The sequence below is a fragment of the Palaemon carinicauda genome, chromosome 9 (genome assembly GCF_036898095.1).
Source record: "Palaemon carinicauda isolate YSFRI2023 chromosome 9, ASM3689809v2, whole genome shotgun sequence".
In the NCBI taxonomy this organism is placed as follows: Eukaryota; Metazoa; Arthropoda; class Malacostraca; order Decapoda; family Palaemonidae; genus Palaemon; species Palaemon carinicauda.
The window spans coordinates 127,099,793-127,116,194 of record NC_090733.1 but is presented as its reverse complement, the minus strand read 5'-3'; the positions used below and the strand labels follow the sequence as shown (position 1 = coordinate 127,116,194).

Genomic DNA, 16,402 nt, shown 5'->3' with positions numbered 1-16,402 from the left:
TAGATAGAATAGTGTGCCTGAGTGTACCCTCAAGCAAGAGAATTCTACCCCAAGACAGTGGAAGACCATGGTACAGAGGTTATGGCACTAACCAAGACTAGAGAAATATGGTTTGATTTTGGAGTGTCTTTCTCCTAGAAGAGCTGCTTACCAGAGCTAAAGAGTCTCTTCTACCTTTACCAAGAGGAAAGTAGCCACTAGACAATTACAGTAAAGTAGTTAACCCCTTGGGTGAAAGAAGAATTGTCTGGTAATCTCAGTGTTGTCAGATGTATGAGGACAGAGGAGAGTCTGTAAAGAATAGGCCAGACTATTCAGTATATGTGTAGGCAAAGAGAAAATGAACCATAACCAGAGAGAAGGATCCAATGAAGTACTGTCTGGCCAGTCAAAGGACCCCATAACTCTCTAGCGGTAGTATTTCAACGGGTGGCTGTTATCTTGGCCAACCTACTACCTGAAAATCAAAATAATAAGCTTCAATCTGAATGACAAAATTTTCACCACTCTTTAGTGAACTATTGAAATATATTCAAGTGATCTAAATTTCCCAAACTTCTCCCCAAGTTCAATGAATGATTGAGATTCAACGTTCAATTTTCAAAATGTTGATGATTCTTGGATGTGCAATAGCGCTAGTTAAGAAAATATTGCTAATCGAGATTTCAAATATGGTATTTAATTTTGTAACTTCTATTTTTCCTTAAACCTCTTCTTTCATTTGTGTTAATATGTCTGAGCTTACTAATGGTTTTCTCCTGTTCTCAAAAAATCACATTAAACAACATTTTTTCTCTAAAAGTTAATGTAAAGACAATTAACGTTAAAAAATAATTAACTTGCGTCATTCGCCTTCCTACAATAATACAGTTTATGTCGAAGGATAGTGCTAGGTCTCTCTCAAGACATAAAATTCTTCCTGAGATAAACATGAACCTACTTATACTGCAAAATAAAACAAAAAATTTCTTAATCCTAATCTTATTTTCCCAATGCTGTTGCTAACAATTTAAGGCTTTAAACCCACAATTTTCTTTTACAGGGTTAGACACAAGTTTTTCTCGTGATCTTTCTTTTTGAACACTCCACATGACAAAGGTCCCTATCTATGTTCTTCCAGTATGTTTTCTTTTGCCTTTCAGATGGTATTTTATTATTATTACTATTACTTGCTAAGCTACAACCCTAGGAAAAGCAGAATGCTATAAGCCCAGGGGTTCCAACAGGGAAAATAGCCCCGTGAGGAAAGGAAACAAGGGAAAATAAAATGTTTTACGAAGAGTAACATTAAAATAAATATCTTCTACATAAACTATAAAATCTTTTAACAAATCAAGAGGAAGAGAAATAAGATATAACAGTGTGCCCAAGTGTACCCTCAAGCAAGAGAACTCTAACCCAAGACAGTGGAAGACCATAGTACAGAGGCTATGGCACTACCCAAGACTCGTGAACAATGGTTTGATTTTGGAGTGTACCTAACCCTTTCCATTATTACTGTACTTTTATTCACTAACAGCTGCTTTCTCATCACATGGCCAAAGCATCTCAACATTTGAAATCTGCCTATTTTCCAGCATTTGGAAAAATTCAAGTACAGTACTGCATCTCTCTCATTATTTCTGTCCAAAGCTTAATCCTCCCATTCCACTATGTTACAACAAGCCCATCTGGATTTCCTTCCACAAGCATACTGCGGTACCTGTTATTGAATATCTCAAAATTCTTCATTTCCTTTTAGTCTCTGTTTGTGGTGCATATACAAAAAACTCATGCATTACCTTCTTTCCTACACTATCTTTACTGGTGTCACACATCACACCACCTTCTATTGTAATAGGCACGTTGCGGCAATCATAAGAACTTCTATTTATGTTTGATCTACCAGAATCCAGACTTGGATGATTCTATCTTTGATTGTCTTCTTGCCATTAAGGCTAAGCTACAAGATGATAGAGAGGCTTCTTTTGTTCTTGTTGGTGATTTCAACGCTCACCATAAGGAGTGGTTAAATTTTGTTTCTCCAACTGATTGTCAAGATTTGAGAGTTTTGGACTTTTGCCTCTGAATCAGGCTGTGAGCAAATAAGTGAAGCTACTCACAGGTTTAGTAACTGTTTGAACCTAGTATACACTGACTCCCCTGGCATTATAAAAAGCAAGGTTGATTCTCCAGTTGGGACATTTAATTGTCTTAATTCTTTTAGTAGTTAGACCTGTGCACCCTGTCCCTGATGAGTAATACTCGTGTAAGATTTATATAAAATTTCAAGCAGAATAGAATAGCAATGGTATTTTGAGTGATCTTTCGAATTGGAATTGGTCATAGTAGTATTAAAGTGTTGAGCCCATTGTTCTTTTGAATGAGAATCTGGTCAATATAAATGATAGGTGTATCCCTTCTCGTGTGCTAAAAGATCGAGTGAAAGACAAACCCTGGTACAACGATGATTGTATACAGGCATATTTGGAGAAGCGGGAGCCATATCATCTTTAGAAGGGTAACAGGTCAGATCTGACTTGGAATAACTATACTCAGCTAAGAGCTGTTGCTTCTACTGGAAAGGAATACAATTTAACCATAAAAGTAACCCTTTCTGGTAGGTACAACCCAAGAATATGTGGCGGGCCACCCTTAAATCTGCACTCTTTGAACATAAGTGGCAGGCCACCCTTAAATCTGCACTCTTTGAACATAAGTGGCAGGCCACCCTTAAATCGGCACTCTTTGAACACAAGTGGCAGGCTACCCTCAAATCTGCACTCTTTGGTGTAGATGTAGCAGTTCCTCCTTTACTTAAACCAGATTGCTGTCACTCACTGTCCATAGAAAAAGGTAACCCTTTTGTCTGATGTGTTTGACAGCAAATATCTATCTTTATCTACTGATATTCATAGTATTTTCTTTGTGCCTTCTGCTTTGCTAAGATTCGACTTGCGCCACTATTATCCTTTCATTCACAGCATTATTACTATTATTATTATTAGCTAAGCTGCAGCTGTACAGGGTAGTTGAAAAGTAAACTGTTTCCAGCAGAGTAAATGACATAAAAGAAATAACAACAAAATATAAGATAAAATAAAATATGAGATGAGTTTCATATGAGTCTGCTCAAGATGAAAAGAAAACATTAGCAATTAATTCTAACTTTCGAAGTTCCAACGATAGTGCTACACAAACAAGATCATTTCATAATCTGGCCACAGTAGGTATAAAACTTCTAGAAAATTGTGGGGTGTTGAACCAAACAAAACTAAGGCAGCAGTATTAAAATCAACAAAATACTTAGTAATGCTTGTTTGATGGCATAATCTGGGAAGATCTGTATATAAATTATTAGAATTTTGAAAAGACTTTATAATGTATGGACTATAAACTAAATATATAGCAAGTTTTTACCTAATGTTATGTCAGTCAGCTGGTGGATATCAAACCAGGTCAATATATTCATGACAGAAGAACAAAAGGATAAAATCACTTCCTCTCAACAAACATCTTTACAAAACACTTGAAAGATTTTCAATACATAAATTTCTTGTACAACTGAAGATGATATGGGATGGAATTTTTTATAAAAACTGAATATGCAGTCAAGAATGACACCTATAATTTCAAATGTTGTTGAAACATTAACAAAAATATCTAGGTGATGGATCTATTCTCCTTAACCAACAAACAGTATATATAACAAAACTTCAAAGATTGAAGGCACTTGAACTCAAACAAATCGGTTTTCAAACGAGAATTTCAAAATTTTTTAGTGCTTTTGCTGTATATTCATATAAAACGAAGCCTAAGAATGTTAGCGGTAATAATGAGCCAAAAGAAATGTTATAGAAGCCACAAAAGAATTGAGAAAAGAAATCATTGCAAAGTCTGAGTGGTGTTAGCATATTTGACCTGTCCAAGTACTATACGGTATACCAAAATCAACAGTTTGTGCCCCACACAAAAATAAAGAAGCCAATAAGAGAGCTGATGTAGCCAAAGTTGTGACACTTTATTAAAACAAAGAACTAAGGCAACTGGGGAGGTGGGAAAACTTTTATTTTGATTAAAGAAAAACACTAAGCCAATGATAGCATTTTAGAGGCCATTATATGCACACAAAAAAAACCAAGCAACTACATATGGGAATCCTGGAAAACATACTAAGAACGAGTCATGATACAGGTGCTGGTGAGATTTCCCGGGGGAGATGAGGTTGGTTTGATAAGTTTATAAAGGGAATTTGTACGCTGTAGTTTTGTAAGCCATGGGGAGGTGTCCTTTTCTAACAAAAGAAGCTATCAAAAATTTTGTTGGGGAATTTGAAGTGTTTATTCCCAAAGTTTTCAGTTGTGGTCACACAAGCCGCTTTTTAAAAAAATGCCAGGGAGGATGCGCATCCCCATGAAGAGAAGGCTTGCTGGACATAAGTCTAAGAAGCATAGACTAACTATTACGATTTGGAAATGAAGGCATGGACTTTAAAATAAACCCCCTACTTTTCTACCATACCAAAAACCTCTTGGTTTAAAAATGTTATTTTCATTAGTAAAATAAATTTTTGAATATACTTACCCGATAATCATGTAGCTGTCAACTCCGTTGCCCGACAGAATTCTACGGAAGGGATACGCCAGCGATCGCTATACAAGAGGGGGGTGTACTCACAAGCGCCACCTGTGGCCAGGTACTGCAGTACTTCTTGTTGACACCACTTCAATTTTTCCTCGGTCCACTGGTTCTATGGGGAGGAAGGGTGGGTCAATTAAATCATGATTATCGGGTAAGTATATTCAAAAATTTATTTTACTAATGAAAATAACATTTTTCAATATTAAACTTACCCGATAATCATGTAGCTGATTCACACCCAGGGAGGTGGGTGAAAACCAGTGTACATGTATATCAAGAAGCTAAGTATCCCGTATTTCATATTATCAGTTATTCAAAATAACAATGAAATTACAAGTACCTGGTAAGGAAGTCGACTTGAGCCATTACTCTGCCTTAAATAAGTTCGTCTTCCTTACTGAGCGCAGCGTTCCTCTTAGGAGGCTGAACAACTCTAAGGTGCTGAAGTATCAAGGGCTGCAACCCATACTAAAGGACCTCATCACAACCTTTAACCTCGGCGCTTCTCAAGAAAGAATTGACCACCCGCCAAATCAACAAGGATGTGGAAGGCTTCTTAGCCGACCGTACAACCCATAAAAAGTATTCAAGAGAAAGGTTAAAAGGTTATGGGATTATGGGAATGTAGTGGCTGAGCCCTCGCCTACTACTGCATTCGTTGCTACGAATGGTCCCAGGGTGTAGCAGTACTCGTAAAGAGACTGGACATCTTTGAGATAGAATGATGCGAACACTGACTTGCTTCTCCAATAGGTTGCATCCATAACACTCTGCAGAGAATGGCTCTGCTTGAAGGCCACTGAAGTAGCCAGAGCTCTCACTTCATGTGTCCTTACCTTCAGCAAAGCAAGGTCTTCTTCCTTCAGATGAGAATGTGCTTCTCTAATCAGAAGCCTGAATAGTAAGAAACTGAGTTCTTAGAACTTGGAAAATAAGGTTTCTTGATAGCACACCATAAGGCTTCTGATTGTCCTCGTAAAGGTTAAGACCTTTTTAGATAGTACCTAAGAGCTCTAACTGGGCAAAGTACTCTCTCCAGTTCATTCCCCACCAAGTTGGACAGGCTTGGGATCTCGAACGACTTAGGCCAAGGACGTGAAGGAAGCTCGTTTAGCAAAAACCGAGCTGCAAGGAACATGTAGCCGTTTCAGATGTGAAAACAATGATCCTGCTGAAGGTGTGGATCTCACTTACTCTTTTAGCTGTTGTCAAGCACACGAGGAAAAGAGTTTTTAATGTGAGGTCCTAAAAAGAGGCTGATTGGAGAGGTTCAAATCTTGATGACATAAGGAACCTTAGGACCACGTCTAGATTCCAGCCTGGAGTGGACAACCGACGTTCCTTTGAGGTCTCAAAAGACCTAAGGAGGTCCTGTAGATCTTTGTTGGTGGAAAGATCCAAGCCTCTGTGGCGGAAAAACCGCTGCCAACATACTTCTGTAACCCTTGATCGTAGGAGCTGAAAGGGATCTTACTTTCCTTAGATATAACAGGAAGTCAGCAATCTGGGTTACAGTGGTACTGGTTGAGGAAACTGCATTGGTCTTGTACCAGCTACGGAAGACTTCCCCTTGAGACTGATAGATTCTGAGAGTGGATGTTCTCCTTGCTTTGGCAATCGCTCTGGCTGCCTCCTTCGAAAAGCCCCTAGCTCTTGAGAGTCTTTCGAAAGTCTGAAGGCAGTCAGACGAAGAGCGTGGAGGTTTGGGTGTACCTTCTTTACGTGAGGTAGACGTAGAAGGTTCACTCCTAGAGGAAGAGTCCTGGGAATGTCGACCAGCCATTGCAGTACCTCTAAGAACCATTCTCTCGCGGGCCAGAGCGGAGCCAACCAACGTCAGCCGTGTCCCTTTGCGAGAGGAGAACTTCTGAAGTACCCTGTTGACAATCTTGAACGGCGGGAATGCATACAGGTCGGGATGGAACCAATCCAGCAGAAAAGCATCCACGTGAACTGCTGCTGGGTCTGGAATCGGAGAACAATACAACAGGAGTCTCTAGGTTATCGAGGTAGCGAACAGATCTATGGTTGGCTGACCCCACAGGGCCCAAAGTCTGCTGCAAACATTCTTGTGAAGGGTCCACTCTGTGGGGATGACCTGACCCTTCCGGCTGAGGTGATCTGCCATGACATTCATACCGCCCTGAATGAACCTCGTTACCAGCGTGAGCTTTCGATCTTTAGACCAGATGAGGAGGTCCCTTGCGATCTAGAACAACTTCACGAAAGAGTCCCTCCCTGCTTGAAGATGTAAGCCAGGGCTGTGGTGTTGTCAGAGTCCACCTCCACCACTTTGTTAAGCTGGAGGGACTTGAAGCTTTATCAAGGCCAGAAGAACCGCCAACAACTCCTTGCAATTGATGTGAAGTGTCCTTTGTTCCTGATTCCATGTTCCCGAGCATTCCTGTCCGTCCAAAGTCGTACCCCAGCCCGTGTCTGATGCGTCCGAGAGGAGAAGGCGGTCGGGTTTCTGAACAGCCAAAGATAGACTTCCTTGAGAAGAAAGCTGTTCTTACACCACGCGAGAGAAGACCTCCTCTCTTCGGAAACAGGAACTGAGACCGTCTCTAGCGTCATGTCCTTTATCCAGTGAGCAGCTAGATGATACTGAAGGGGGGGAGGTGGAGTCTCCCTAACACGATGAACAGGGCCAGCGATGAAAGTGTCCCTGTTAGACTCATCCACTACCTGACTGAGCATCGGTTCCTTCTCAGCATGCTCTGGATGCATTCTAGGGCTTGGAAGATCCTTGGGGCCGACGGAAAAGCCCGAAAAGCTCGACTCTGAAGATCCATACCCAGGGAGACAATGGTCTGGGATGGGACGAGCTGAGACTCCTCAAAATTGACCAGGAGGCCCAGTTCCTTGGTCAGATCCATAGTCCATCTGAGAATCTCCAGACAGCGACGACTTGTGGGAGCTCTTAAAAGCCAGTCGTCTGACGGAGCCGGACACAAGATCATGGTACTGCTGCACAGTCTGTGAACTGTCAACCATGGGGAAGCGAGGAAGTACAGTGACAACCCGAAGCTGTCTAGACTGTCTGGGTAGTACAGACAACTCCTTATCGGGTTGCTGAGGTTGCCGCACTGCGTCACAACAAGTCACTTCTGCTGGTTGTTGAACGTCTTCCCAGTGACACACTGACTCCGTAAACAAAAAAATCCTCTAACAAGGACTAAGCTTGGACTGCATGTCTTGCATCACAGCTCAAGGTCTAAGGGAGCAGGTGTGGTAACAGACGGGGTTAGCGACTGAAGTGGAACCATTACTTTCCCTGGGAGCATGTTATGCTTAAATAAAAGTCCATAGGAGTCTACGCAGCTAAAGGCTCCTCTCCAAATGACAGAGTCCTCAAGGGAATATCAGAAGGAGGGAGAAAAGCACTTTCTCATCTACAGGGACCATATCCGAGAAAAGCTAAGTTCTCTCAGTGAGGGTTTCACTGGTGCAAAAGCAGCAGACTAGAAGGCAACGTTATGAAACTGCTTGACAGTCTAGTGAGTTGGCAACAACCAAAGATGTGTGACTGAGAAGCATGCGGTAAGGTATGCAGAGCATGTTGTATGCAGAGCATGCTGTATGCAGAGCATGCTGTATGCAGAGCATGCTGTATGTAGAGCATGCTGTAAGGTAAGCAGAGCGTGTTGCATGGCGTGTAACATTTCTCAGAAATTCCATGACCAGTGCTTGATAGCCGGCATGATAATCGTAGAATTAAGCTACACTAAATGTACTATAATCTACTTCACCTCAGGAAAGGGAAACTCGCCCTGTTGGCAACACTGCATTACTTCATGCATGCTTGCATGGGGTTTAATATCAACATAATATTACCTTACATTCATAACTCATGATTCATTTGTTTAGAAGATATTTTTGCCATATTTTGCGATTTGTTAAAAATATATTGCAAGGAATACATATATATTTTTATATAAGTAAAACAAATAACCTCCATTATCATAATGTTTGTGTAGGCATACATGTATATGATTACAAATGCAAGTTATGAAAGTAATGAGGTGTTATTATTGTCATTTGTTATTCCCAAGTTAAATGGGAAGAAGCTCAAGTTGAGGAAAAAATGGCAGATGCATGCGTTGAGGTGGCTGACTCATAGCATGAGGTTGCTGCCTCAAGAGTTGCGCTTGCTGTAAGGGTTGCGGATGCGCAGTAGCAGGTTCCTGAGGAAGGAGTTAAGGTTCCTGAGGTGTGAGCTGCGAGAGTTGAGGTAGCGGCTGCGCAGAACGCAGTTCTTGTCTCGCGAGTTGAGGTTCCTGAGGTGCTAGCCTAAGGAGTTGAGACTCTTGCCTTGAGGAGGGTTTAGGTCGCTGCAGCGAGTGCTGAGGTGGCTGCCTCATTGATGGAAGAGGTTGTCGTACCTCAAGAGATTGTTGCCTCGCTGGTGGAACCGCAAGCGGAAGCGGAGGAAGTAAGGCATAAGACTCCTGCTCCCATTGCTGAGGTTGCCTTAAGGAAGGTTAAGGTTGCTGCACAACGCTGGTAACTGGCAACTCAGAACGCGGTAAGGTAGCCTGAGGAACCTCAACTTCGTACGCCTGGCAGACTGGACTGCGGAGAGGCGGAGCTCTCGCAGGAGGAGGCGGAGGTTGCTGCACACCGCTGGTAACTGGCAACTCAGAACGCGGTAAGGTAGCCTGAGGAACCTCAACTTCGTACGCCTGGCAGACTGGACTGCGGAGAGGCGGAGCGTTCGCAGGAGGAGGTGTAACCTTCTCAGCCTGAAACTCACGCATTAGATGACTGAGGAGAGTCAGAGCTAACCCAATGACTGCATCCGGGTTGTTGAACTCTAACTTCGTACGTCTGGCATAGGTCTGGACTTTACGTTTAAGAGGTCTTGAGACCTGAGACCAGCGTTTTCTCCCCGAAATTTCTTCTGCAGACGAGCAAAATAAGGGCTCAATCGTCTGCGGGTGGGAGTGACGGTCTCTGTAAGACACGCCCGCAACCACCGAGGATACTTCTGTGCGCCGATCAAGGCCTGCCGAACCCTTTTGCCCTTCGACATTGCTTCTCCCCTGGGCTTGGGAGCTTGCAAGAGGTCCCGGACTGGGAGGACGACTGGCACGCACAGAAGTACCCTCACGCACAACACTGACACACTTTGCGCTAATCACTTATCACTTTTGATTTTCTGTTTGCACTTATTTCACTGAACTCGAAACTTTAAGTGGTTTGTACCTGAAACACGCAATTCTATCCTTTCTCAAAAGTTAGTAATTGCGAAAACAGAATTACAATGTAACAGAAAAATCTAATGAAAGATAAATAATTCAGTGGCTGGAAAGAGACTAAACACTAGATCAAATAAACTACGTTTAAAATCTCTCACCGCATAAAGCTTGAGAACAAGAAAAAACTCTAGAAACGTTTACCTTCTTCCCCTAAAGAGACTAGGGAGAAGAGCAAAAACGATAACAACGTTACTCGCTTGAACGAAACGTTTATCCTCCTCTTTCTCCCTCCGTCTCTATCTCTCTCTCTCTCTCTCTCTCTTGACTTAGAACCTGAGAGAAGAGCCCAATCATATATATCGTTAAGACATATTATTGTTAAAGGAAAATATTTCCCAAAATGAAAAGTTCCTTTATTAGAATTAAAACCATTAAGTTAAGAAAGAATGAACAAAACGCTAGACACGGTTACTCTTACTGCAACGTGACACCGTGAAAATAATCTCTCTATCGTAACGATAGAGCGCAAGTTGAACGTTCTGAACGTCAACAACTGCAGAGACAAAACAAAACGTTAGTTTAACTTTGAAAACAGTACGAGACTATCAAAGAAATTCTTTCAAAAACATTAAAATAGCATAATATGTTAACAGGTAAAACCGAAATGACGGGCTCAATGTTAATTAACTTCGGTACCAAGAAAAGACCGCCTACTATTAGGAAAGGTCGAATATAAACAAATATAAAAATTAATTTTAATAAGTTTATAATAAAAGGAAGTTAATCGAAGAGGCCTATAAAAGGCGGAGAGATATAAAATAAATCTATAACTTTGTTAAGCAAAATTAAGAAAGAGAGTCTATACTCTCTTAGACACCAACACTTCCGTCTAAGGGAAGGGTCGGCCATTTAAAGGTGAAAGAGAGTTCATACTCTCTTCGTCACCATAATTAATCAAATTAATTCCAAAAGTTAGCTAAGCCAATAATAAAACTTCCTGAATAGCGAAAGCTGAAATCTTAGAGCAATACTTCACCAAAAACCGTGAACAAGACTCCAAAATTATAAGCGTATCCATGAACGTCTTGCCGGAAGCACGACAGAGGAAAAATTGAAGTGGTGTCAACAAGAAGTACTGCAGTACCTGGCCACAGGTGGCGCTTGTGAGTACACCCCCCTCTTGTATAGCGATCGCTGGCGTATCCCTTCCGTAGAATTCTGTCGGGCAACGGAGTTGACAGCTACATGATTATCGGGTAAGTTTAATATTGAAAAAAACAATATTATGAAGAACAAGCCAAGTGAAATCTGATGGAGCAACAGTAAAGCCTGGGTAATGAAGCAGTTTTTCATTGAGGTGGTATATGAAGCCTTAGGCTTTGTGCAAATAAAAGGCTCCATAAAAAAGAATTGCTACTTAGGCACTCCTCCTCATGAGCAATGCACTTGTCCCCCTCCACTCTCAAAGGATGAGTTGGTGGAGGAATTTTACTTCATAATGGTTAAATTTGTGCAACTCCATAAAACTCACTTTCCAATTCTAGAGGCTATAGGCAAAAGCACTTTTTCAAAGAGACTTTAAAGTCACCTTTGATATGTTGACAATAAGTGAGATCCAGAAGAACCTTTTCTAACTTCTAGAACAACGAAATCTGCCTGGAAGTTGTAGCCAGCCTGTGTACCACATAAGGATTACAATAGTTTTCAGCCTGAACTTCAGAATGGGTCTGAGATCCAGGACATTGTGTCCGTAGGCAAATCCATGGGCTTGGACGTCAATGATGATAAAAGATGTGGTAGAGTTGGTGGAGGCTCTCATTACAGAGCTCCCCACTGAGGAACTCCAAATACTTTATAGGGAGCAGCAACAGACAAGCCGAGGAAAAATCTTCGCAATAGGAGAAGCTAAAAGATGATGCTCCTAATCCATTGATTAAGGAAATGGGTACAAAATGAGCGAGTTGCAGAATTTTGTAGAAAAGTATCCCTTGGAAAAGGCTGTGGCAAACTATGTGATAAATATGTTCAATGATAATGCTATGGGGCATTTTCAACACATCCTAGAATGAATGCTAAAACAAACATCTTTGGACAGGTTTTTAGTGTGACATCTCCAGGCCTTTTCAAAATGCAGTAGAAAGAAGGAAGAGAGGAAAACCCCAGAAGGACAATTACTACATCTATTTATGGAAAAGGACTCCCCTTCCAAGCAATAACAGAAGGACAATTACTACATCTATTTATGGAAAAGGACTCCCCTTCCAAGCAATAACAGAAAGACAATTACTACATCTATTTATGGAAAAGGGCTCCCCTTCCAAGCAATAACAGAAAGACAATTACTACATCTATTTATGGAAAAGGACTTCCCTTCCAAACAATAACACCACCTCACCAATCTCCACTTCAAGCCATCTACTACCCTGTAGTAGCTTTTAGCATTCTTTGAAACATTTTCAGCCATTAAAAGAATAAAGATTGATGCACAAATAAACTTTTCATAAATTTTCTTTTGAGCCCGGGGAGAGCACAAAACCTAAATAGGTTGGCGAAAAAACAAAACCTATCCAGGGTAAGAAAATGAATGAAACTCTACCATATATTAACCCTTTTACCCCCGGGGTATTTGGAAATTTCCAACTATTATATTTTTTTCCCAGCACATTTTGCAGTATATTTATTTCAAATTGCTCTAACAGCCTTAATTTTGGTCATAGAGAGGTCAGGTTGGTCTCATTCTCTTGGAAAATGCCTGAATTTTCTCAAAAAAATATCAAAAAATATGAAAAACAAATTTTTATAGCATTTTTTTGCAAGGACGTAACGGTACGTCCATGGGGGTAAAGGGATGGCTTTTGTGAAACGTACCAGTACGTCCTTTGGGGGTAAAAGGGTTAATAACAGGAACTGAAAATAAGCAATATTAATTGTTTCAAATCTTTCATTATTTCTGATATGAATAGGTTATAATTCTCTTGCATACATGAAAGCAAACACCTTTCAAAATTCTTCACAATTTTAATTTCATTGCAACTTGGACCTGAAGCAATATATAGACCTCAGCCTTAAAAATTAAACTAAAAATCTACACCAAAGAAAGAATTCATAACACCAAAGAACGTATTTCAAAAACTCATTTCAAAATATAAAATCGCAAAATCTGGCATGCCAAAGAATAAAAACTACACGAACTACGTCTCTCACTCTCATCAACACCAAAGAATGACTGCAAAATCATCTTACAACTGAATTTTTTTGTTTTAAAAACTTCAAATTTGATTACCCATTTCAGGTAGGTTTAATCAATTGTATATGAATGATATAAAACCATACATGAAATTTCGAATTTATAAACCTGAAACAAACAGTAATTCCTTTAAAATTTATAGTCTAATATCTACAGAATTCCACTCCAGATTCAAAAGATAAATCAAAATATACCATATAAATATACTGAATACTGTAATTGCAGTATTTACTGTACATATATTCATCACTAAATACTGTGTAGGTATTTCGTCTCTAAAATTATAAAACATCCTTAGGAAAATAACCAATGATATATACAGTATGTTTACTAAAATTCTACAAACTACTAACTATATGACCTTCATTTACTAAATGATATCTTAAATACAGTGTACTGTACATCAGCAGCCATGTGATCAATCAATTACACCATCTGATTCCTTCCTCATGGACAGTAAAACCTAATTTAGCTTTTCTCTGATTTGACACCAAAGCGGCACAAAATAAAGTTCTAAGATTGAAACCTTTTCCTACACCCAATCCTTCTTTGCTACTATTTGACTGACCTTGAGCAACATCGGCATATTCTGAAGACTCTCCGTGACAGAATTCGCCATCGTTATCCTGACATATGTTCAAAACTGGGCACTTAGTTATGGACAGGTTGATCTTCAAGGTGACAGATTTGGCCCATTCTTTTCCCAAGAAATCGTAATCCTTATCAACCTTCTCTGGTTCGGCTCCTCCCTCAGAGAACCTCGTTCTCTTGTTACCCAGGCGATTTTTCCGAAAGAGAGTCTGCCGTGCAAAAATAAAGGAAACTTTGTACTTTTTAATGTGAGAGACAAAAGCTTCAAAAATCTTATTGTAATACTGCTCGGTCAGGTACCACGTTCCACCTCTGAATTTATTATCCCACCAATAGAAGGCAGAAATACTGTCAATAGCCACTAAAGAAACAGTTTTATTGTCCTGCAAATACATATCTATTGATGACAAAGTTATGGCAAACTGGTTACTATCAGCACACTTGAGAAAAATAAATTTTTTCAAACACTGTCTTACAAGTTTGGCTATTTCCTCTTTCATAGATTCCTTACTTAACTGTAAAATTTCCTTAAATGCATCAACACAATCAATCATATGTTGCCTGTCCTTTTCCCCACCTTTTAGGGCATTTTTACAACTCTTAATGACAATACTTATTTTCTTTTTTAACATATTGTCAAGTTGCCATATGCTTAAATCACTATTACAGGCAATAAAAATTACTCCAGCTTCACAGCCGTTGAGGTATATACCTTTCCATGTTTTTGGTAGAAGAACAGAAAGTATTAGATGTAGTATCATCATAGACTTCCCACTTCCAGGATGACCAGTAAGTTGAACAATGTCCCCCGGCTGGAGACCACATGGGAACAACACAGGATCCAATGTAGACAAACTAGGACGAGTTTCCAGCCTGGCCAAAAGTGATAATCCAGTCTCACTTTCTATGCACAGTTTTTTTGGGCGTGACCCTGAAAAGATGGACAAATGTTTGCAAGGACCAAAAATAAATTGCTTTTAAAACAATTGTTGATATGCATATATTCCGTAATTTGAACATTGTCATAACAGACAGCTAAGCTGGTCCTATTAATTAACCCTTTTACCCCCAGGCTCTTTGGAAATTTCCAACCCTTAACCCCCAAGGGGTTATTTTTTCCCCAGCACATTTTGCAGTATATTTTTTTTAAATTGCTCTAACAGCCTTAATTTTTGTCATAGAGAGGTCAAGTTGGTCTCATTCTCTTGGATAATGCCTGAATTTTTTCAAAAAATTATCAAAAATATGAAAAAAAAAATGTTATAGCATTTTTTTGCAAGGACGTACCGGTACGTCCATGGGGGTAAAGGGATGAGTTTTGTGAAACGTACCAGTACGTCCTTTGGGGGTAAAAGGGTTATAAACCTTTGACCCCAAGTTTTGGTTAAATAATGAATGACAACAATATTGATAGCCATATGAAGACAGTCAAATTATTCTTAAAGTAAGTGTAGAAACATTGAGACTCAAAGTAGAATTGTGGAAGCCTATTGAAAACATATCTATCTGGCATCCTGTTGGATCGGAGTTTGAGACCTGCTCAAGCTCGGCAGTTTCTAGTAGTGTCTGCAACCTTACTGTCCTTGTGTGCTAGAGGTGGTAGGTTTTGCGAGCCTATAGGTCTAGTTGCTGAGTCACAGCAGCCATTTCCTGGATGCCCTGGTCCTTGCTTGATGGAGAGGAAAGCCCCTCTCAATCGAGCTAGGACAAGGGTGCTGATCATGTCTCTAGGACATTGTCCTGTCCCTTGCCTCTGCCATTCATGAGTGACCTTTAAACCTTAAACATTCTACGCAATAGCCTCTCACCTGTAATTCATTCCCATTTTACTCTTGTCTTTGACCCGGAAATGCCTATCATAGGAAGTGGGAAGGAACAAACTCAGATCAGAATTACAGTATATAAAAGGGATTTTGACGAAGGAAAAATCTATTTCTGGGGAGAGACCTGTGGCGCTGGGTGAAAAGAGTCCTTCTTATATACCTTTTCTGATAAAACCTTCCAATTATACCAGAGAAAGATAAAAGCATGGAATGCTGAGGTTACAACCCTCGCGCGAGCACCTTTAGGGTGTCGTGTATAAAGCAAAGGCGCGTGAAATCCACTATTCACAGGTTGTCTTCCATTTAGTTAATTCCTTCGTCAAAGGGATGGGCCGATACAAAGGCCCTTGCCAACCACCAGCGCCACACCACCCACGCCACGACGCGAGCGCCATCTGAACAACATCCTTCTGTATTGGCCATGATGGCTTGGAAAGGAAAGGGTGGGATTGTGTAAAATAAAGGGGAAGGGTTTCACCGGGCGCCACAGGTCTCTCCCCAGAAATAGATTTTTCCTTCGTCAAAATCCCTTTTCTGGGTCGATCTGTGGCGCTGGGTGAAAATGTACCAGAGAATGCCTTCCAAGCCCAACAATAACTAATTTAAAGAGGGGAGAGAAACAACACCATGTAAAGAAAATCATAAATAATTAAGGTAAACAAACATGATAACAGGGAAGCCTCCGAGTATCAGAGGAAACATGCTACAAAACTGACATGGCTAAGAATATCCCAACCCTGTAACAACGGTAATCAATAATAGTTACAAACATAACCTAATATGTAATAAACTTAGGGCTAACGAACCACCAAGGAAGCGGCGTCGTGGTGCGAGTGGCGGGTAGGAGGGAGAAGAAAAGAGATGGATGAAAGGAAGAACAAAAGATCACTGGGGAGAGATACGGCTCCCAGCTGCAACTG

General features: G+C 40.5%; 1 protein-coding gene across 2 annotated transcripts in view; it reads right to left on the bottom strand.

The window, feature by feature from the left end:
• Positions 1-16,402, bottom strand: part of LOC137647135 (DNA repair protein XRCC2-like) — a 62,169-nt gene that overhangs the window by 20,305 nt on the left and 25,462 nt on the right. The window contains exon 3 of one of the 2 annotated variants that reach the window (XM_068380389.1): positions 13,637-14,590. In XM_068380389.1, coding sequence (XP_068236490.1) covers positions 13,637-14,590 — 954 coding nt within the window. Of the gene's footprint in view, positions 1-12,797; positions 14,591-16,402 lie in introns of those variants that run through there. The other variant, XM_068380388.1, reaches the window with a different exon arrangement.